This window comes from Carcharhinus amblyrhynchos, unplaced genomic scaffold (assembly GCF_965287045.1).
Source record: "Carcharhinus amblyrhynchos unplaced genomic scaffold, sCarAmb.v2.hapA chromosome_267, whole genome shotgun sequence".
Taxonomy (NCBI): Eukaryota; Metazoa; Chordata; class Chondrichthyes; order Carcharhiniformes; family Carcharhinidae; genus Carcharhinus; species Carcharhinus amblyrhynchos.
The window spans coordinates 87936-112008 of record NW_027650007.1 but is presented as its reverse complement, the minus strand read 5'-3'; the positions used below and the strand labels follow the sequence as shown (position 1 = coordinate 112008).

The following is a 24073-nucleotide window of genomic DNA, read 5'->3' as shown; positions in this document are numbered from 1 at the left end:
ACCTCTTTTGGCCTCCAACATCAAACTCTTTTCTCAAATTTTCTGTATTACCTATTTTCTCTGGTCTATTTATTATGAAATATTTGGTCATGTCCATTGGCTATAAGGAAATGTCCTCAGGATAGGTTTCTTCCCTCACTCCAGCTGCAGAAGCTTGAGCAGTATTCCGTTATTCCCATCTCAGAAACCACTTGTCCTTGTTCAACTTTTCCATGTGAAGTGATATCTTTGGAAATCAGCAAGTCAAAATCAACAGATAAATCGCCCTTGCTTTAGGTGGATGAGGATGAATGAACAGTGTGTGTACTGCTCAAAACTTCAAACTTTCTAAAGTAAATTGACTTTCTCTTTATGCCCAGATTTGTTCTCTTCAATATTCTGCAATTTTGACTGCCAGACTGACAATGCTGCTTCATATTGACTGATCTTTCTTGATTTTAATGAATAAGTTTTCTGAAAGAGCAGGCTTTTTGAAACTCTCCTCAGCCCCGGTGTTCAAGTTGCTCATGCTCACTCAATGATCTTGCTGTTCTGCTGGCTCACTGGCTGCCTACCCGGCTATCTGACCTCCTCGGCTCACTACCCAGCCCTCCTCAGTCCTGCTGGCCTGGTCAATTCTCCCCGCTGCTCCTCTTGATAACTGTTGGCATCTCCTTGGCCCTCACGCCCCATCTCTGTTCGACAATGACCTCAGGAAACGTGTTGGCTCACCCACTTGCCTGACCTCACCTCACCATGCCTTCGCCCTCAGTTCATTGCCCACCAGTCCTCTGAGCTGTGTAGCTGGCATAGTCGATTTGCCCCAGTGCTCCTCTTGATGACTGCTGGCACCTCTTCCTTGGTCCTCACACCCGAGGCACTCTCACTGTTGGTTCAGGCCTCCTCAGACCTTGGCCTTGGTCAGAAATTGGTTTGCTTTGTTTTATACTTAGGTTTTTCGCCCACCCTCCTCTGCCCTGGTGTGGGGGTCAAGAGCAGCCCTGCTCGAATGATTGTTGCCAGCACTTGCCCTGCTCGGCCCTCACAAGCTCACACTCCCCAAGATAAGCTCACGGCCCCGCAGTTGGCTCAGGCTGCCTACCTGCTATCTGGCCTCCTCAGCCCTGGTTACGAAATATGGGCTGCTGCTGTTAAAAAAAATTCTTAAAGATCCTCGTTAGTGTTACTCTCTCCTCCCAAGTCACCAAACTCGATATGATCTTGTATACTGTTTTTCTGCTTTAAGCGGTCTCCACCAGTCAGAGGCCAATCTTGCTCTGCATTGTTGCTGATAGGTTCCAGAAATACAAATGAACCTATCAGCAAATTTAGAGCTCTCAGGCTCTGATTGGTGCCCCAAAGACACTGGGCAGCATTGGATTCCCCACATTGGTCAGGACCCTGTGCCTTGGCACCATGTGTTTCATTGTCAGTCTCCCCCCACTCAGGCCTGCCCAGACCAACTCCTTCCCCTCAGACCTGCCCAGACCGACCCCTTCCCCTCAGGCCTGCCTAGACCAACCCCTTCCCCTCAGGCCTGCCTAGACCAACCCCTTCCCCTCAGGCCTGCCCAGACCGACCCCTTCCCCTCAGGCCTGCCCAGGCCAACCACTTCCCCTCAGGCCTGCCCAGACCAACCCCTTCCCCTCAGGCCTGCCCAGACCAACCCCTTCCCCTCAGGCCTGCCCAGGCCAACCCCTTCCCCTCAGGCCTGCCCAGGCCAACCCCTTCCCCTCAGGCCTGCCCAGGCCAACCCCTTCCCCTCAGGCCTGCCCAGACCAATCCCTTCCCCTCAGGCCTGCCCAGACCAATCCCTTCCCCTCAGGCCTGCCCAGGCCAACTTCTTCCCCTCAGGCCTGCCCAGACCAACCCCTTCCCCTCAGGCCTGCCCAGGCCAACTCCTTCCCCTCAGGCCTGCCCAGACCAACCCCTTCCCCTCAGGCCTGCCCAGACCAACCCCTTCCCCTCAGGCCTGCCCAGACCAACCCCTTCCCCTCAGGCCTGCCCAGACCAACCCCTTCCCCTCAGGCCTGCCCAGACCAACCCCTTCCCCTCAGGCCTGCCCAGACCAACCCCTTCCCCTCAGGCCTGCCCAGACCAACCCCTTCCCCTCAGGCCTGCCCAGACCAACCCCTTCCCCTCAGGCCTGCCCAGACCAACCCCTTCCCCTCAGGCCTGCCCAGACCAACCCCTTCCCCTCAGGCCTGCCCAGACCAATCCCTTCCCCTCAGGCCTGCTCAAATCAGCTCCTTCCTCTCAGGCCTGCCCAGACCAATCCCTTCCCCTCAGGCCTGCTCAAATCAGCTCCTTCCCCTCAGGCCTGCCCAGGCCAACCCCTTCCCCTCAGGCCTGCCCAGACCAACTCCTTCCCCTCAGGCCTGCCCAGGCCAACCCCTTCCCCTCAGGCCTGCCCAGACCAACTCCTTCCCCTCAGGCCTTCCCAGGCCAATCCCTTCCCCTCAGGCCTGCCCAGGCCAACTCCTTCCCCTCAGGCCTTCCCAGGCCAACCCCTTCCCCTCAGGCCTTCCCAGGCCAACCCCTTCCCCTCAGGCCTACCCAGACCAATGCCTTCTCCTCAGGCCTACCCAGACCAATGCCTTCTCCTCAGGCCTACCCAGACCAGTGCCTTCTCCTCAGGCCTACCCAGACCAATGCCTTTCCCTCAGGCCTACCCAGACCAATGCCTTTTCCTCAGGCCTACCCAGACCAATGCCTTCTCCTCAGGCCTACCCAGACCAGTGCCTTCTCCTCAGGCCTACCCAGACCAGTGCCTTCTCCTCAGGCCTACCCAGACCAATGCCTTTCCCTCAGGCCTACCCAGACCAATGCCTTCTCCTCAGGCCTACCCAGACCAATGCCTTCTCCTCAGGCCTACCCAGACCAATGCCTTTCCCTCAGGCCTGCCCAGACCAACTCTTTCCCCTCAGGCCTGCCCAGACCAACGCCTTTCCCTCAGGCCTGCCCAGACCAACTCTTTCCCCTCAGGCCTGCCCAGACCAACGCCTTTCCCTCAGGCCTGCCCAGACCAACGCCTTTCCCTCAGGCCTGCCCAGACCAACGCCTTTCCCTCAGGCCTGCCCAGACCAACGCCTTTCCCTCAGGCCTGCCCAGGCCAACCCCTTCCCCTCAGGCCTGCCCAGACCAACTCCTTCCCCTCAGGCCTGCCCAGACCAACTCTTTTCCCTCAGGCCTTCCCAGACCAACTCTTTTCCCTCAGGCCTTCCCAGACCAACTCTTTTCCCTCAGGCCTGCCCAGACCAACTCTTTTCCCTCAGGCCTGCCCAGACCAACTCTTTTCCCTCAGGCCTGCCCAGACCAACGCCTTTCCCTCAGGCCTGCCCAGACCAACGCCTTTCCCTCAGGCCTGCCCAGACCAACGCCTTTCCCTCAGGCCTGCCCAGACCAACGCCTTTCCCTCAGGCCTGCCCAGACCAACCCCTTCCCCTCAGGCCTGCCCAGACCAACCCCTTCCCCTCAGGCCTGCCCAGACCAACCCCTTCCCCTCAGGCCTGCCCAGGCCAACCCCTTCCCCTCAGGCCTGCCCAGGCCAACCCCTTCCCCTCAGGCCTGCCCAGACCAACCCCTTCCCCTCAGGCCTGCAGTGATTCACACCTCCCCCCCCCTTGAGTCTGCAGGATCACTCCTTCCCATTGAGCCTGTGCCAGACCTGAAAGCCTGTACTTGGGTCTGAGGGTGCTGCCAAATTACCCCTCTCCTGCTGCTGCTGCTGTACCTACCTCACACACTATACTCTAACTGCTGCTGGTTCACTTACCTTCTCAACACCTTCAACCCCAAACAATCACCCTCAAAGCCAGACAACTCTCGGGAGAGAGTGCCAGCTGGTGCTCCCTCATAGGTCTCTCGGCTCGTGTCCTGTGTAGGTGCAGAGTGCTGGCTTTGGGCTGCAGATATGCAGCAGCACAGTGCACATGGACAAACACTACTGCCCATGAGGAATCCAGGACAAATGTCATCCCAGAATGGGAGCAGGAAGCCAAACTCCCAGACAATCCTAGAAAAATCCCAAACACGATTGCTCGCCCCGATTACATCTTTAAAGAACTTTAGTACATTTGCCAAACACAATTTTCCTTTCACAAACTCAACTTTATAATATTTTTGGACTAACATATAGAATTGAGCCAAGTTATACAGTAAAACTAACAGGACCTGGTTACAAAGCGGAGCCACAGCAGGGCCAGGTGAGGCAGCAGCAAAATTAAAGAGCAGGGCTTAGTTACAGCTGGGTCTACAGAGCAGGGCCAGATTGAACAACATGGCCTAGAGGGCCAGGTTACAGAGTTGGGTCTTGTGTACACATTAAACAGAGCCAGATTAGGGCCAGGTTATACATGCATCAGGGCCAACAGAGAACAGGACTTGACTAACAGATTATAGTGCAGGGCCAGCCCAGTTATAGAGTCAGACACTGTTCAGTAGATCATCATAGTCTTAATTAGGATAACAGTATGCATTTATTAACTACAAGAAATCTGTACATATATAGTAAAAACTTCAAGCTGGGAGCTTTTTCCATGCTTGCTCAGTAAAATGTTTGATTATTTGAATTTGCTTGAAGAACTGGTTCTGCAGCCAAGTTCTTGGGCAGACACTGCAAACAATATAGTCCAGAATGCATTTCATAAGGGAATGATGCATTTATATTAAAGGTTTATAAACACTCCTTTGTTTCAGTTGCAAATGGAAACCCAGAAGACAATTTTGCCACAAATTTGTTAACCAGTGCATTTTGGATCATCCAGTTTTGGACAATGGAATTTCTGCTATTGGTGTTATTCTGTTGTTGGAATATTGGTGATTCAACTAGCCATTGTTTTACCAAGGTGCCAAATAGAGATTTATGTACAGATGGCAAAGTTCAAATATATTTTAGAGAGATCAAATGGCTTCCCTCCTCTGATATTACCAAACTCAGTAAAAAGTCTGACAGCACCAGGTTTTAGTCCAACCGATTTATTTGATAGTAAACTCTCAAGCTTTCGAGGGGACTCCCTCTTCGTCAGGTGAATGGAGAGTTCCATTCACTCTCCGTTCACCTGATGAAGAGGGAGTCCCCTCGAAAGCTTGTGAGTTTACTATCAAATAAATCGGTTGGACTAAAACCTGGTGTCGTCAGACTTTTTACTGCGTTTACCCCAGTCCAACGCCAGCACATCCACATCATTACCAAACTCACCCAGCAATCGACACTCCTACTCCCCATTTGCACTCCAATCCAGCACACGTGTAGCAGCCTCTGTGTTCAATCTCAGACTTTATTACTTTACTATGCTCAATACTAGCAGTGAAGTGAGGGTTAAAGAATGAATTGGTAAGCTGTTGGCTGAAATTCCATTACAGTACAGTGATGTGCTGGTTGGGTGGATTGGCCATGCTAAGTTGTATTTAATGTTTCAAGATGTGTAGGCTAGATGGATTAGCCATGGAAAATGTGTGGGGTTACGGGGATAGATTGGGGGGAGAGTCTGGGTAAGTTACTGTGTCAGAGATCAATGCAGACTCAATGGGCTGAACGGCCAATCTGCATTGTTGGAATTCTATGATTCTATGAATTCTCTGGCCGTTTGTGCCTCACCGCCGCTTCCAGCGTGAACTAGGCTCAGCCAAATCTCCATTCACTGCAGCAGGACTGGAGAATCTCAGCTACACGAGCTGAAGAATCCAGCCTCCTTTATTTTAAAATACAGCCCTTTAAATGTAATCAGCTTCACTCATATATAGCCCTATATTTTCCAAAACTGCAGTGCCTTAAACATTAGAACATCAGAAGGAATAAAGTTTGGGTGTGTTGAGATTAGCTTTATGATCCTTTTTCTCTCCCATACTTCTTCAGGAATGTAGCCCGCTTTTATGGTTGAAAGCCAGGGAGTTCAGGCTTCAGGGGATTTAAGGCCTTCTAGCTTGAGGACCAGGCAAAAGCTCAGACAAATGCTGGTGGCGCCAGCTGGAACAAACTTAGGTTGCCAGATACCAGTTGATGGAAAATATGCTAATAAACTATGAACTGACATAAGCACCCATGTGCTAAAAATGCAGGCAACTTCACCTCGTGAGGGTATGACTTCAATGAGAACATTAGTTAAAAGATCCTCAGTTAGGAACTGCGGATTACTTGTGCCTCTTTGCAACTTCCAACCATCATGTGTTCGTGTGGCTTATTCCTTTATCCACTTTTCCCAGGATGCTCAATGACCTTGGACCTACTACTGAAGCTCTAATAAAGCAGCTTTTCTTTGAGTAGTCTGGTGATTTAGCTCCCTACAGCACCTATTTTGCTCTTACAGCACTCTCTCAGTGCTGCAAATTTAGTACTAACTTGTGGTGTAGTAGCCCTTTAAGGGGAGATTCCCTGAAAGGATTATATGATTCTGCTGGTCCAACTGGGGACTCATAGACTTGCCTGGGCTTGTTCCAGTAGTCGGAGTTTTGGACTTGTGAAGTTAAAACCATTTTCCTTGCTCTGTAATGTGTACACTTATTCTGTTAATAAAGGTATAAAGTCATCATATCCCAGATAACAATAGACTGTCTTCCCCTTTGAGAGGGAGAGCCGATGGTGATTTAACCTGAGCATCACCACACCTCAAGTGATGGGCAAGGTTGAGAAGGCTGAACCTTCATGAATAACCTCAGACAATACGGGAATTAAACCCACACTGTTGGTGTCACTCTGCATCACAAACCAGCCGTTCAGCCAACCAAGCTAACTGACTCACCTGTTCATAAATCTTTGTTAGTTCACTGACTTGAGTTTGAGCCTTAACTCACTACATCACATCATTTTATCTCGTGTGCGAAGTAAAGAAGGGCATTTTGACAACTGGGAGGGGTAGAGCTTTCCATTTCTCTTGGGTTCTTTTCTTCCATGCAGCGTGTTCTGATTATTGCCTTTGGAGAAGGTGCAGAGTGTACCTGAATATCAGGGATGAGAGACTCGAGTAATGTGGAGAGTCTGCAGTTGGGGTTAGCCCAACAGCAGAGAAGGTGAAGAGGGGATTTGATAGAGGTGCTCAATATCATAAGGTTTAATAGAATAAATAAGGAAAACTATGATGGAGGGCCCAAAACCAGAGGTCACAGATTTAACATCACTCACATAGAGAGCAGAAGAAGAAATGATAATTAGTTTAAATGTGGTCGGATGTGATGATTTGGAGGCAGATTTAATAGTAATTTTCAATACTTCAAGAGAAGACATTTTCAGGGCAATGGGTCAAGGAAGGGAGTTGCACTCATTAGTCAGATATTCTGGCCCCCTCATGGCAGGCTTCCTAGCGGTGGAAATGGGTGGGCAATGACTGGCGGGTTTCCCAGTTATGCAACTAGTCAGCAACACAAATGGCCATTGTCTTTGGTGGGACCAAAAAGATCCCACTGGCAGCCAACGTAGAGCTGCCTCCACCACCAAAAACCCATTGTGGGCAGGGAGGGAGGAAGGGCAAAACCTCACACACCAAGTTCCTCTATCGAATTGCTGGCACAAGAAAGATTGCTTGAATGGCTTCCTTCATGCTATACAACTTATAGTCTGATCTCATAGCGGAATTTAATGATGGCCGTGAAATAATTAAAACTCCGGGAGATCTGATTTCAACAAGAGGTGGCACGGTGGCACATTAGTTAGAACTGCTGCCTTACAGCACCAGGGACGCGGTTTTGATTCCAGCCTTGTGTGATTATCTGTTTGGAGTTTGCACATTCTCCCTGTATCGACATGCATTTCCTCCGGGTGCTTCAGTTTCCTCCCATAGTCCAAAGATACGCAGGTTAGGTTGATTGGCCGTGCTAAATTGCCGCTTAGTATCCAAAGATGTTAAGGTTAGGTTGATTGGTCATGATAGATGCGTGGGGTTAGGAGCTTAGGGTGGAATGGAGGGGAGGGCCTAGTTGGGTTGCTCTTTCAGAGAGTTGGTGCAGACTTGATGGACTCTTTCTGCACTGTAGGGATTGTATGGTTCTATTCTCTGATAAGGGGGAATGTGGAATTGGCAAAAAAAAGAACAAAATGAGTGAATTATTGTTTCATGGGATATTTCTTTTCTCTCCCAGGGCAATGTTTTGTAATGATCTGAAAGAAAAGCATGAAGAAAAGATACTGATTAAGGGCGTCGATGCAGATACTATGCAGACATTATTGGATTACGCTTACACCAGCAAAGTTTACATCACCAAACAGAATGTCCAGAGACTCCTGGAGGCTGCCAGTCTCTTCCAGGTTAGCACAAACCAAACCTTCCACCACAGGGATGGGGGTTATTTCATGTTATGTCATCATACCATATGGCATTTTGAAGTGTTCAATCGTTGCGGGGAGAGGAGAGGTGGTTTCCTGGTCAAGTCTTGGGAGACAGGGGGAAGTTGGGGAATGGGAAGTGGTGGAAATTCCCATCAGCAGTAGACTGGACTTTCACTTCCATGTTAAAATGAAGATGCAACAATTATATTTGTAAAAGGGTATGTGCCGATGTTAAAGGCATTGTGTTTCCATGAAACAAATGGGTTATTAGGGATGGGACAACTCAAAGTTTCCTTTATAAGGCACAACTGCAACTATTTACATTTGAGGGACCTTTTTGTTACCTTTCCGTTCCCTATGGTTTTATCCTTCTCACTGCCACTGAGGCTTTCAATGAGTCTTTGTTCTGTGTGTTTGAAATTATTATATACAGTATACCTTTTCCCAAGTGAGTTACAACAACTGTTATTGAGTTGTGTAGGTTTTGCTTATTTGTATTGCTAAAACTATGGAGTACATCATTTATAAGGAATTTTGTGTGAGAATCTCCCTCTCCCCCAATTTCTTTGGAAGAAGTAAATGGCTGAGATAATTATAAAATAGAATAAATCCAAAGACCCCTCTGCATCTACTCTCCGAAAGAGCATTTAGCATGGCCAATCCACCTAACCTGCACATCTTTGGACTATGGGAGGAAACTCTCACCGACAGTGAGAGAACATGCAAACTCCACACAGATGCTGACCCAAGCTGGGAATTGAACCCGGGTCCCTGGCACTGTGAGGCACCAGTGCTAACTACTGTGCCACTGTGCTGCCTGTAGGTAGGCCAAGCTGCCCAAGAGGAGGTCCATGCCCTCCCTCTGGCACCCACTCACTCTGCGCACACAATTGGCACATACTAAGCTGCTGAAGGCTCCTCTTCACAAAGGGAATAGTGACAGCAGATTCTGGATAATATCACTGAAACTTGTGAATGCCTGGCTAACTGCTTTCATGCATAGTTTCCAGAAGTAGTTCAATCACAGACACCATGCTCTTCCTCACACAATGTTTGAAAAGAAACCTGCCCCAAGGTCATGTATAATCTTGGCTGTAGTTGCTAAGATGGCACTAATCATCACCAGAAATAGTGGGCACCTGGCACAGAAATAACTCTTCTGAGAATCTGAGCTCGCAAAGAGGAGCGGTGCCAGTCATTGCGGAAGTTCCTGCAGCTACTGTGCAACGCCGGCCGTGAGCAGCTGTAGAAGCTGCATCTTTTTGCAGGCTTGGTGCAGTGCTGACTAAAGGATGCTGACTAAATGGGGTGGCATAAGGTTCACCTTGCCTTGCAATGGAGCTCCTGTAGCAGCACTTCACCATTGACAGCTGCCTAACAGGAGCCTGGCTGCTGGGTTCTCCATCACTTGCCATGTACCTGCCTGTAGTGTTCCCTTCACCAGTTAATCTCCTGCTTCTCCAGCCTTGCTAATGATGAATCATGCGTTGCAATCCCCTTTTTAATCATCACCCTCAAAGCTCTCAGACTTTTCTTGCCCTATTTTAGCTCATTCACTTAAGTTGGATTAAGCAGCTTTTCCCCCTCAGTCATCAGTTTGAGATTGTATCTGGTGTGGTGAATAACTATGCAAATAAGCTCTGCATCAGAAAATTGAACCGCACTTGATCTGTCTGAGAGAACTTGCTGAGTTTCTTAATCCTGAAAAACTAAATGATCCCCATGGACTGAAATCAGCCAAAGGTATCAGCAAATATTCAACCCAGCTGTACTGATCATTGAGATGACTCTAAAACAGCGGGAAATAATTCCATTCTGATCCTGCAAGTCTGAGGTACCAAGCCAGCTCATTTCACTCAAATAGCAACAGCTAATCATGGAGTGCAACAGTAGATTATCATCAGCAAGTTTGTGGGCAGAGATAGAGATCCATCAGGGGTGAGGTGCCACAGTCTGTTAGAGAGCCTCGGTGTTGTACTTGTTAACTGACTTGGCAGCACAATGGTAATCCCCCAACAACCCCATCACACATGCCCCTGTAGGCTGTTAAATAAATTTAATTAATTATTTCCTTCTTGGGACTTGTGCATCACTGACTGTCAAGCATTTATGGCCCATCCCTAGTTGCCCAAGGGTGGTTGAGAGTCAACCATATTGCTGTGGCTCTGGAGTCACATGTAGGCCAGATCAGGTAAGGACAGCAGATTTCCTTCCCTAAAAGCTGTTATTGACTCCAATGTCACAGGGTGTTGTTTACACATGATCGATTCTAGTACACAGAATCTTTGACACAGACTGAAGTATTTGCATCAAACCACAAACTCTCTGAATAAGATGCGATAAAACATATTATTACAGCGTGATAAGCATCTCAGCTTCTCCGTCCACGCACTTGCAGTCACTCTGATTTGATATGAAACTGCTTCACATGTTTCAACCGTCTTGCATTTCACTGAACCTGATCTGACCCCCACTGAAGAAGCTGAGCAGCTGGGGCTCCAGCTATATAGGTGCAGCAGCTTGTTTGTTATTTATCTGTTGCCTATGCTAACATGTTATTCCCCTGATGGTTTGAACTCATACATACGTCCCAGTAAACAGCAGGATGGTATGATTTTCACATCTGTGCATTTTGTTTTCTCTATAATAACTTCCTTGCTCTGTAACCTACATAGAATCTACTGTATAGAATTAAGCCATTTGGTCCCAGTCACTGTGTACCCACGTTTATTCACTTCTTGCTCAAGTCACTGCTTCCTTCTGCCTCCATGTTGGCCGACTACTCCTTCCTTGCTCATGTATGCATCTCTTAAATGTACCAATTTTTCCATTTGGACTATTTGCTAGGATACTGAATTGCACATTACCACTTTTGCCTGGGTAGAGATTTCCCTTAAATTCTTTATTTGATCTGCTCATGGCTACTTTAGACTTGTGCCTTTTGGGCACAGCAACAGTGGAGCCCATTTTTCCCCCTCCAGCTTCTTCCTAATTTTAAAGAGCTGCCTTTTCTCTCACATCTTCTTTTAGGCTTCTCTTCTCCAGAAAAAAAAGTGCCCCAGCTTGCCCAGTATTTGCTGAGAGCTTCGTCAGTAACAGTTGTAAATGGTTCCTGCACATTCTCCAGTGCCTCAATAATCTTTCTGTAGTAGGGAGAGTACGGTACCGTCTGAGTGTCCTCTGACCAAGATTCTACATTAAGTTAACAGTACCTTCTGCTTTATTCATCCTGCTAAGTGAACCACTATTACATTATGGCACCAAACCTCTGCCTCATCATTTGCTCATATCGTGAACAGTAGTGGCCTCAGCATGTATTCCTGCATGGCATCCTTTTTCACTTTCTACTGGTCTGATAAACCATCCTTAACCCTGATCCTCTGTTCTTGTAGTCCTCTTTCAATCCATTTTGCTACTTGATCCTTGACTCCACACACTCTGACCTTTTGTCATAAGTCTGTTCTGAGGTATCAACAGTACTTATCTCAAGATTATTACCAGTTCCACATGCTGGTCAGAGTAAAACACCATGGTATATAGGATGAATACGTGCCTGAACAGATGGTGTGAGGGGCAGGGTTTCTGATTCTTGGGTCATTGGGATCTGTTTGGGGGGAGGTGGGACCTGTACAAACTAGACGGATCATATCTGGGCAGGATTGGGACCGATGTCCTTGGGGAGTACTTGCTAGCGTGGTTGGGGAGGGTTTAAACTGAAATGGCAGTGGGTTGGGAACCTATGTAATGTTCCAGGGCAGGGGAAACAAAAAACAAGAGAGAAATACAGTGAGGAGAATTTAAAAAATGATAAGCAGAGAAATCAAGTGCCAGAATCGGATGGAATTTAAATTTGATCAGTAAGACAGAAATCTGGACTATAAGGCTAGCCTCAGTAATGGTGGCTGTGAAATAATTATCAATTGTTGTAAAGGTCCACATGCTTCACTATTATTCTTCAGGGAAGGAAATCTGCCATCCTTACTCTGTCAGGCCTACATGTGACTCCAGACCCTCAGCAGTATGGTTAGCTTTTAGCTGCCCTCTAAAATGTTCAGTTCAAGGGCAATTGGGGATGGAAAATACATGCTGGTGACTCCCGTGAAAGATTTCAAAAAATGCGATTTCATTGACATGGTTCAAGTTTACCTTGGAAGATCACACTTTATGAGATGAATATGATATCTCCTACGTCCTTTTCTGTGTGAGATTGTTCACAAGCCTGGCTCCCTGCTTGCTGGATATTGGATTGAGTTTGCCTGAACTTATTTCACATGAAACCTTTAGCTCCAGCAGACAGAGGAAGTTTTCATCACATTAGCTTGGACTCCCAAAGGCCAGTGTCTCACCCACTGTACCATGTCTGGCATCCACATTTCATATTGATTGTACTGTTCTCCAAGGACAGCAACAAAGCTCTATATAACAATCTGTAGAAGTGAAATTGGCATCTTCCTCTGGTTTTTTCAACACGGGGAATCATAAACCTTACAACACAGAGACTGTTTAGCCCTTTGTGCCAATTTTCAGCAGTCTGCTCTAATCCCCTTTCCCTCTACTTTCATTATATTCTTCTTTAGGAAACATTTATCCTGTTCCATTTTAGCTGCTGCTGTAGCCTGTGGCTCAATAACAAGTTGTGGTTACATTTTCCATTTTTCAATAAATCCCTGTGTAAAGTTTTCATTTAGAATGTGCCTCACCCTATACCCCTTTGTTTCCAATGGTTAGCGCATCAATAACACTCACAATATGTATACACAAGGTAGTGCAAGTGTTCGATGTTGTAATATGCCTTTAATGGATAGTAGCAGAGCATCACTGGAAGGGAAGTATGTCACACAACCCTGTTTTTATTTCATTTTTGCCTTTGAACAAGGCACATTAGAACAGCTCTGCTGTTGATGTCTCCATGCTTTCTACTTTTATATAAATAATCTCATGTATCTCGTTTAAATAAATGAACCCACAATGCATTTATCTTGTATCATTGTGAAAAATTCAACACTGGAAATCTGCAATAAATCTGAAATGTTTGGAAATACTCAGCAGGTCAGGCAGCAGCTGTGGAGAAAAGAACAGAGTTAATGTTTCAAGTTTCAATGAAATGCCACAGACCTGAAACATTAACTTTGTTTCTCTCAGCAAATGCTGCCTGACCTGCTGAGTATTTCTAGTATTTTTCATTTTTACCTCACAATACTTATCCTCTCAGAACGCTTCGTATTTGAAGAGCTTGCTATCAGCTCTCCCTTAACTCTCTTTTCCAGTGAAATTATCCCTGGTTTTCAAGCTCAGCTCCGAAACCACTACCTTTTATAGCTAATATTATTCTGCTGAGTCCTCGCTTTACATTCAAATATTCTTCCCATAATGAGGAGGATAATTCACCTGTGACCCTTGAAGCAAGAAATTGTATTTATATGGATAGCAGCATATGTCAGTGCAGCTTTAGGGACCGGGTTTCAATTCCAGCCTTGGATGACTGTCTGTGTGGAGTTTGCACGTGTCTGCAAGGGTTTCCTCCAGGTGCTCTGATTTCCTTCCAAAGATGTGCAGGTTAGGTAATTGACCATGCTAAATTGCCCCTTAGTGTCCCAGGATTTGTATGTTGGGGGTTTAGAAGGGTAAATATGTGAAGATATGGGGTACATCAGAGACTTGGTACAGACTCAATGGACCGAATGGGCTCCTTCTGCACTGTAGGAATTCTATGATTCTATATAATGACTAGCATATCCACAGGATTCCCAAAAGTGCTTTACAGCTAATAAAGTAGTCAATGTTGTAACTTAGGGAGCTGCAGCAGGCAATGCATGCACAGCAAAGTCCCAAAAACAGCAATGAGTTAACAATCAGATTGTCTGTTTCAGTGACATTGCCTGAAGAGTAAATATTGGCCAAGACACTGGGGAAAAATGTCCTTCTCTTCTTCAAATAGTGGCATGTGATCTCTCCACTTGAGAGCTCTGACAGAGCTTCCGTTTAACGCCTTATTGGAAAGAAATAACATGTGACAGTGCTGCATTCCCTCAGCTCTGCATTGAAGTAGCAGCCTGGGCTGTGGAGTGGGACTTTCTATCCCAGATACAGGAGGGTTATAATGAACCAAAACTGTCCATTGATGTATACTTACTATTGTTTTATTGGTAAATGTGGCGAGCAGTTATTGAACAGAAAGATCCCGCACGCAGCAATGAGAGAAATGAGCAACTCTGTATTTGGTGGTTTGGCTTGAGAGAAAGTTAGAGAATTTCATGTCCTTCACGGGAATGATCTTCATGGTCCCCTGAGGGGGCAGACTGAGCCCTGCGTTAATGTCTTACTTCAAAGATGGCACTTTCGACAGTGCAGCATTTCCTCTGTACTGAAGTAGTGGATGTTAACCTAGATTCATTTTCTAAAGTTCTGGTTTGAGGCTATCAACCTTCCAGCTCAGAGACAATAGTGCCAGCGATGAGCTGAGCTGGCATAGAGATGGCAAATCCACGGACATGTACAGTACAAATTCACACATGAAGATAATGTGCTGGAGAACTGTTGGTGAATGTGGGACAGAGCAGAGTGAGAGGCAGGGGTGGATGGGGGAGAGAGAGGTGGGAACAGAAAAACGAAGGGACCAGTGGGGGCGGGGTGTGGGGGAGCATTTTTTGACTCCTGACTGTTAGGAGGGTGTCGATTACAGCTTAGTGCCTCTTATAGAGGTCTTCAAAGTTTTCTGCAGGTTAACTGTGAGTCTTTATTAATAACTAGAACTATTTGCAAATGGATAGTAAAGGGTACAGGTTAGGAGTTATCTCCATGCTTTGGTCTATTTGCATCTCTGCTCAACACCACACTGATCCCTGGGTCTGGATCATCACCTCTTACATCTCTTACAACCCTAAATGTGCCAGTCCCTCTTACTATACTGCACTAAATGTGTGATTATTTCCTTGTCTGGCAGTTTCCGCGGATGGTGGATGCTTGCGCTAACTTCCTCATGGATGCATTGCACCCGGATAACTGTGTGGGGATCCTCAGACTCGCTGACACACACGCCCTGGACAACCTGCGGAAACGTGTCCAAACCTACATCATACAGAACTTCCCTCAGGTGCTGAGTCACGAGGAGTTCCTGGAGCTGCCGGCGGAGATCCTGTCCGATATCCTCAGAAGCGATGAGCTCTATGTCACGGACGAGGAGCAGGTGTTTGAGACAGTGACCCGGTGGGTGCGCCACCGAGAGTCTGAGAGGCGGCTTCAGCTGTCCCAGGTCCTGAAGCACGTCCGCCTTCCCCTCCTGGACCCCTGGTATTTTGTGGAGCAAGTGGAAGGCGATGAAATTGTTCGACAAAACCCAGATGTGTTCCATTTGTTGCAAGAAGCCAGGATGTACCACCTGTCGGGCAATGAGGTCAGCCTATTCTTCATTAGTTTAAGCATTCCAAACTTTTCTTTCAGATTTTATTAGTTTGTGTTGGTGGATGTGAAAATGGAATATAAAACATTTGCACAAACAAGGTCAGGCCTTCTGTATGAGTTTTTTTTCAGAAGCTGAGTATTGAGCTTAACTTTAGCTAATACAAAGACTTGTGACTACAGTATCCTGGTGAAAGACCTTTCTTTATTGCCCAATGCATGCTGGAAGAGAAGGGTTAGATGATCCAACTCTTCTTTGAAGTTACATCATATCAGTAATACAATTATACAACTTCCAAAATACATTTACCCGCCTTCTGCCTCATCATGAGCCAATCACTATCAGTCATTATTAGTAAATGTCATATACCTTGGCCAATCACAGATATCCTCTGACAGCATGGGAACAGTAAGATCTAACTATTTCTGCCTAACTTTTCCATGGTCACTTGGCCTAAACTGTTATCTGGTATAATACCCAGCCTATACATTAGCTGTCTAGAATCCCTAGCTTGTCTTTGTTCAATGAAAGTCTCATTCCCTGAGCAGCCTGATACTCATGCTGATAAGAGTTATGCTTCTATGGGTGTATTGTTATAAGGAATGTGGTTCATTTTACTGGCCTTTTTCTCATGATACCTTAGAACTCTGTGCCTTTAGTCAAGATGTATGCCTGTTCAATAATACACTTTCAAAAATACATGTTTAAATTCTCTAACTATGGTTATATGTGTTTCTATGCAGACAGGACCTCTGTAAAATATATAAGGCAGTCTATGATCCTTGTCCTAAACCAATCCACTCTGTTCTAATAAGCCTAATAAGCAGTCCTTATTAATATTTTAAATCTCAAAGTATTTTAAAGTCCTTGAACAGTGTCACAAAGCCCCTTTTAGTCACTGACATGTAGTCACTGTTGTTATGTAGAGAATCGTGGAAGACAATTGATGCAGAGCAGTGAGAAACCTAACATCTAAACTGCTTTAGAAACTGTTTAGCAATAAACATTGAACCAGGATAGGGGAGAATTATTTTGCTACTCTTCAAGACAGTGCCCTAGAATCTTTTATATCCATCTGAGAGGGTAGACAGAACCTCAGTTTCATATCTTGCCTGAAAGATGGCACCTCTGACTTTGTAGCATGTCCTTGGGGCCGCATTGTAGTCTCAGCCTGGATAATGTGTTGAAGGTGCTGGACTGGGACTTGAAAGCACAACTTTCTGATTTAGAGGCTGAGTGCTACCACTGAGCTGACAGTTAGATCCAGTCAAACAAGGTGACTAAAGGTGAAGTTCTCTCGATACTTCACCTAGTAAGGACACTGCCAATGTGCTGTTGAGGCATACAATACAGACAAACCTTCTTCCACATAAACTGATATAAAACTGAGCAATAGATGAGGGGTTATGGCTGACCGCCAGACAGCTTGACAAAGTGGGGAAAATCTTTTTTTTCTGGTAAATTCCTCAAAATGTGCTTACGCACATGACAGTTTAGTAAATGGTTGGGTGTGAAAGTGATGCCCTCTACAGCCGAACAGCTTGGTGAGAATGGTCCCTTTTAACTGCCTTGACTTTATTCTAAATGGAGTCAGATCCTCATAGTCTCTTAGTTCCCTTCAGTATTTTAAACAGCTTAATCTGATTTCCCACTTGAGCAGCCTCATCTCCAAGGAATATAAAACAGGTTTTGCAGTTTCATCAATTCTTCAGTCCTCAGGGCGAGTTTTTACAAACCTGTGCAGTGCTATGAGGAATTATAGGCTGAAAATCACAGGATTCCCTGTTGCTCTCAGCAGGATGACGGCGCAGGTTCAAGAAACTGCAAACCACCCTCCCACTGAACCAAGGCTGAAATTTGACCAATATTTGCTTCCAGCGACAAGACCTGAGATTTGAAAGAACTCCTACTGCCTAGCTTTTGTAAACCTCCTGGATTCCATTAGATTGTCATCTTGCTTTTGGTGACAGTATACACGACTTTCCCATCTTGAGTGTGTTTCCATCTTATACTCAAAGTGTACTTCCTCACACTTGTTTGGCACCCTCTCAACCACTGCCTTGATTTCTTTCTTCTGTCCTTACTTGTATCAGATAGTTTCAGTTCCTGTGTTTAAATTTCTCCAATCTATTTTTCATATGACCTTGATGATCTCATTGTCATACTTTTCCATTGTCCTTAAACTGATTTACCCCACTGCAACTGTGGAACTTCTCAAGATTCTCACTCATAATGCTTTCTGCTTACTACCTCGTTGAATATATTTAAGTCACGGGTAGATAGGTTTCTGATAGACATGGGAATTAAGGGTTATGGGGAGAAAGCGGGAAAGTGGAACTGATCCACTTCAGATCAGCCATGATCTTATTGAATGGTGGGGCAGGCTCGAAGGGCTGGATGGCCTACTCCTGCTCCTATTTCTTATGTTCCTATCAAGCTATCTTCACTTCGTCATTTTCTGTGTACACCTCTGAATATCTACAGAACCAAGCTAAAGATTGCTGGTTAGGTCATTGTGGAACTAGGAAAGAAACATAGGAAATAGGGGCAGGCATAGATCATTTGGGCCTTCAAGCCTGCTCCGCCATTTATTATGCAAGAGCAGGTCAGAAGCTAGGAATGCTGCAGCGTGTAACTCACCTCCTGATTCCCCAAAGCCTAACCTCCATCTACAAGGCACAAGTTAGGCATGTGATGGAATACTTTCCCTTCCTGGATGGGTGCAACTTCAACAACACTCAAAAAGTTTGACACCATCCAGGACAAAGCAGCCTGTTTGATGGGCACCACATCTACAAACATTCACTCGATTCATCACCGATGCTCTGTAGCAGCAGTGTGTACGTTCTACAAGGTGCACTGCAGAAGTTCACCAAAGATCCTTAGACAGCACCTTCCAAACCCATGACCACTTCCATCTAGAAGGACAAGGGCAGCAGTTACATGGGACCACCACCACCTTCAAGCTCCCCTCCAAGCCACTCACCGTCTTGACATGGAAATATATCATCATTCCTTTGCAGTTGCTGGGTCAAAATCCTGGAATTCTCTCCCTAACGGCATTGTGGATCAATCCACAGCACGTGGACTGCAGCGATTCAGGAAGGCAGCCCACCATCATCTTCTCAAGAGCAACTAGGAATGGGCAATAAATGCTGGCCAGCCAGCAACACCCATGTCCACGAATGAATAAAAAAATCATCCAACTCAATTGCCTAATCCCACCTTCCCTCCATACCCTTCGATCCCCTTCGCTGCAAGTATTATATCAAAATCCTTCTTGAAAACATATATATTGGCTTCAGCTGCTTTCTGTGGTGGTGAATTCCATAGGTTCACCACTCTCTGATGGAAGAGACTTCTCCTCATCTCAGTCCTACATGGTGCACACTCCACCTAGTTTTTGATAAATGTTGCAGGAGGGTCCTGAGACATACTTAGGACCTTTCTTTACATATTAAAATTGGCCCAGTGTTAGGGACACCTAAAAACACGGAGATCAATAAAGCGGCAGCCATGATGGTGAGGCATGTTGGGCATAGGATCTGACACCCAGAAATTGGTACATGTTGCACCCATTTTACATCCTTAATCAGACATAATATACCCCTCCAATAACTATGAGAGAAAGAGAGATAGAAAGTGTGGGAAAATATCAGGTAGGGAAAATACAACAAGTGTAAATGAAAGATGAAAGGACATAATGAGTAGGGCTATTTTTGGAAGTACAATCCAGCAGCACATTAATTGAGTCTTCAGTTCTGTACCTATTTTTGGATACAAAAATTATTTGGTGTTAAAAGAGTGTCATTAACTGAGCACAGTTCTATAAATATACCCAAGGATGGTTTATTTTTACTGAATGATATGTTACTACACTGTTTCTTCTTTCTCAACTTCACACTGGCATTCTGTGTGCATGATCCCTGCCCATAAAATAGTGCAAATCATGGCAATCCTTGAGGCTTATCCTGCGGAGGTAATTTCTGGACTACTACTGGTGCCACATGCCAGTGAGAGTAGGAATAGCAGGATTAGGCAGATGAATGCATGGCTTGAAAGCTAGTGCAGGAATTTAGATTTTTGGATCATTGGGATCTCTTCTGGGGAAGGGGCGACCTATTCAAAGGGGCAGGTTACACCTGAACTGGACGGGGGCTAATATCCTGGCAAAAAGATTTGCTAGAGCCACTTGGGAGAATTTAAACTAATTTGGTGGGGGAGGGGGGTGGACAAAAACAGTAAGGAGACAGAAGAGAAGGTTGAGGACAGCACTGAAGTTAAAGTGAGCACATTAAGTAGTAAAGGCAGTATCAGCAATCCTAGTACCAGACAGATAAAGCAAAAGCTGGACAGAGAGCAAGGGGAGTCCAGATTAAACTGCATTCATTTCAATGCAAGAGGCCTGAAGGGCAAGGCAGGTGAGCTCAGGGCATTGATGGGCACATGGGACTGGGATATTATAGCAATTTCTGAAACATGGCTAAGGGAGGGATAGGACTGGCAGCTCAATTCTCCAGGGTACAGATGCTATAGGAAAGATAGAACAGGAGGTGGGAGAGGAGAGGGAGTTGCACTTTTGATTAGGGAAAACATCACGGCAGTTACTGAGAGGGGATATATCTGAGGGTTTGGCCACTGAGCCTACATGGATAGAACTGAGAAATAAGAAGGGGGAATTCACTTTGATAGGATTGTACAATTGACCCCCAAATAGTCAGTGGGAAATTGAGGAGCAAACATGTAAGGAGATTACAGTTAGCTCCAAGAAAAATAGGTTGGTAATAAGGGGATTTTAACTTTCTGGGACAGCCATAATATTAGAAGGTTGGACGGAGAGAAATTTGTTGAGTGTACTCAGGAGGAATTTCTCATTTAGTATGTGGATGGCCTGACTAGAGAGGGGGCAAAACTTGACCCCCTCTTGAGAAATAAGGAAGGGCAAATGACAGAAATGTTAGTGAGGGATCACTTTGGGACCAGTGACCATCATTCTATTCGTTTTAAGACAGGTATGGAGGACGTTATGCCGAAAAGTTAAAATTCTAAATTGTGATTGTATCAGGCAAGAACTGTCAAAAGTTAATTGGGAGTCTCTGGGAAGGTAAAGGGATGTCTGGTAGGTGGGAGGCTTTCAAAAGTGTGTTAACTAGGGTGAATGTGCTTAAAGGGAACCCTTGATGACTCGGGATATTGAAGTCCTGGTCAAGAAGAAGAAAAAGGCACATGATATGCATAGGCAACTGGGATCAAGTGAATCCCTTGAAGAGTATATGGGATATAGGAATAGAGTTAAGAGAGAAATCAGGAGGGCAAAAAGGGAAGACAAGATTGTTTTGGCAGATAAGGCAAAGGATAATCTAAAAAGCTTTTATAAATACATAAAGGGCAAAAGAGTAACTAGGGACAGAGTAGGGCCTCTTAAGGATCAACAAGATCATCTATGTGTGGATCCATAAGAGATGGGCGAGATCCTAAATGAATATTTCTCATCAGTATTTACTGTTGAGAAAAGCATGGATGTTAGGGAACTTGGGGACATAAATAGTGATGTCATGAGTAGTGTACATAATCCAGAGAAGGAGGTGCTGGAAATCTTAAAGTGTATAAATCCCTGGGACCTAATGAAGTATATCTCAGGACATTGTGGGAGGCTCGGGAGGAAATTGCGGGTCCCCTAGCAGAGATATTTGAATCATCGATAGTCACAGGTGAGGTGCCTGAAGACTGGAGGGTGGTAAATGTTGTGCCTTTGTTTAAGACGGGCTGCAGGGAAAAGCCTGGGAACCACAGCCAGTGAGCCTCACACCTGTGGCGGTTAAGTTGTTGGAAGGTATTTTGAGCGACAGAATCTACAGGCATTTAGAGATGATTAGGAAGTCAGCATGGCTTTGTGAGTGGAAAATCATGTCTCACAAATTTAATTGAGTTATTTGAAGGGGTAGCCAAGAAGATAGATGAGGGCAGTGTGGTTGATATTGTCTACATGAACTTTAGCAAGGCCTTTGACAAGGTACCGCATGGTAGGTTATTGCATAAACTAAATCTCATGAGATCCAAGGTGAGGTAGCTAAAAGGATACAAAACTGGCTTGATGACAGAAGTCAGAGAGTGATTGTAGATGATTGTTTTTCAAACTGGAGATCTGTGACCAGTGGTGTGCCTCAGGGATCAGTGCTGGATCCACTGTTATTTGTTATTTATATTAATGATTTGGATGAGAATATAGGGGGCATGGTTAGTAAGTTTGCAGATGACACCAAGATTGGTGGCATAGTGGACAATGAAGAAGGTTATCTCTGATTGCAATGGGATCTTGATCAATTGGGCCAGTGGGCTGACAAATGGCAGATAGAGTTTAGTTTAGACAAATGCGAGGTAATGCATTTTGGTAGATTGACCAGGGCAGGACTTATTCAGTTAATGGTAAGGTGTTGGGGAGAGTTACAGAACAAAGAGATCTAGGAATACAGGTTCATAGCTCCTTGAAAGTGGGGTCACAGGTGGACAGAGTGGTTAAAAAGGCATTCAGCAGGTTTGGTTTCATTGGTCAGAATATTGAATGCAGGACTTGGGGTGCCTTGTTAAAGTTGTACAAGACATTGGTAAAGCCACACTTGGAATACTGTGTACAGTTCTGGTCACCCTATTATAGAAAAGATATTATTAAACTAGAAAGAGCACAGAAGAGATTTACTCGGATGCTACTGGATGGTTTGCATTACAAGGGGAGGCTTGATAGATTGGGACTTTTTTCTCTGGAGTGTAGAAGGCTGAGAGGTGATCTTATAGATGTCTATGAAATAATGAGGTGTACACATCAGCTAGAAAGTCATTATCTTTTCCCAAAGGTAAGGGAGTCTAAAACTAGGGAGCATAGGTTTAAGGTGAGAGGGGACAGATACAAACGTGTCCAGAGGGGCAATGCTTTCACACAGATGGTGGTGAGTGTCTGGATCAAGCTGTCAGAGATAGTAGTAGAGGCGGGGATAATTTTGTCTTTTAAAAAGCTTTTAGACAGTTACATGGGTAAGATGGGTTTAGAGGGATATGGGCCAATTATGGGCATAACTAGCAAAGGAGTTTAAAAAAAAGGCAGCATGGACAAGTTGGGCCGAAGGGCCTGTTTCTATGTTGTAAATGTCTTTGAGTCTATGACTCTGTATTAGAAGCCAATTGTGTCAGTGAGCAGAGTGGTGTCAGAGGAGAGGATTTAGAGTGAGTTAGGATACAGCCTGCAGCGTTGGATAAGCTGAAGTTTACAGAGACTTTGAGGTGTGAGGCTAGAGGTGATGAGGGTTTTGAGAACAGCTCTGTCGAGTTGTGCAAAGGAGAGCGATTATGGGGAATGGAAGTAGATGGTTTTGGGTATAAATATCTGAAGGAGTTGGGCTTGGTCATCTTCAGCAGGCAGCAAACACAAACATTTACATATCCTGGTTATGTTCGGCAGGGCCCTTCCATACCAAATATTAAAAATGCCTGCATACCACCATCAACAGGATTAACTGGTTTCTTGCCTCACAGTTTTCAAAGTAGCCTTTCTCACAGGTGTTGACTCTTACTGGAAGCCAGTCACTGGGTGGCAATCCACCTTGACCAACTCAAACAGTGAATGAATCAACGTGAGGGCATCACAGCCAGCTCTGCTCTTCTCCCTCCTGGAAATGCTGAGAAAGAACACAAACTTCTTTCTTCTCAATCGCAGGACGCCCCACAGTGCTTTACAGCAAATGGTGTAATTTTAATGGCGTGTAGTCACTATTCTAACGTGGTAGCCACTTTCGTGGACAGCAAGCCCTCACAAACAGGAATCTTTCAATGAGTTTTGTGATGTTGATTGAAATTGGCCGGGACACCGGAAAGAATGAAAGTACCAGGAAAATACTGCTAATGTTGGAAATCTGAAATCAAAGCAGAAAGTGTTGGAATTGTTCAGCAGGTCTGGCAGCATCTGTGGGGGAGAGAGAAAGAATGCTGCCTGACTAGAAATTCCTCCCCAAAATCAACTGATCCCCAGCTGATGCGGCAAAAGTTCCATCCTGCCTGCAATGGTTCTCACCACAGGGCGAATGGGAAAATCCCACCACATGTGGGAATTGAATATGACTCTTCTTCAGTTTAAAGAAAAAGTCACATTCAGCTGGAAGCATTAACTCTCTCTCTCTCTCTCTCTCTCTCTCTCTCCACAGATGTTGCCAGATGTGCTGAGCATTTCCAGCACTGCCTGTTTTTCAAATACTTGTGACAACACTCCTGCTCTTCTTCAAAATGGCGCCATCAGATCATGGCGTCCATCTTGGGAAGGCAGACAGCTCTCAGTTTCACACCTCATCCATAAAATGCCACATCCGACAGTGCAGCACCCCCTCAAATTGGCACTACTTAGCCAGCCTAGATTACATATTCAATCCTCTGGAACAACCTTCGGACTA

The 24073-nt window shown here is 45.6% G+C and overlaps 1 protein-coding gene across 2 annotated transcripts in view; it reads left to right on the top strand.

Moving 5' to 3' along the window:
- Positions 1–24073, top strand: part of klhl6 (kelch-like family member 6) — a 58710-nt gene that overhangs the window by 18520 nt on the left and 16117 nt on the right. For both annotated transcript variants that reach the window (XM_080183362.1, XM_080183361.1), the window contains exons 2-3: positions 8053–8218; positions 15183–15632. In XM_080183362.1, the coding sequence (XP_080039488.1) occupies positions 8057–8218; positions 15183–15632 (612 nt within the window). In that variant the 5' untranslated portion in view covers positions 8053–8056. The remainder of the gene's footprint in view (positions 1–8052; positions 8219–15182; positions 15633–24073) is intronic.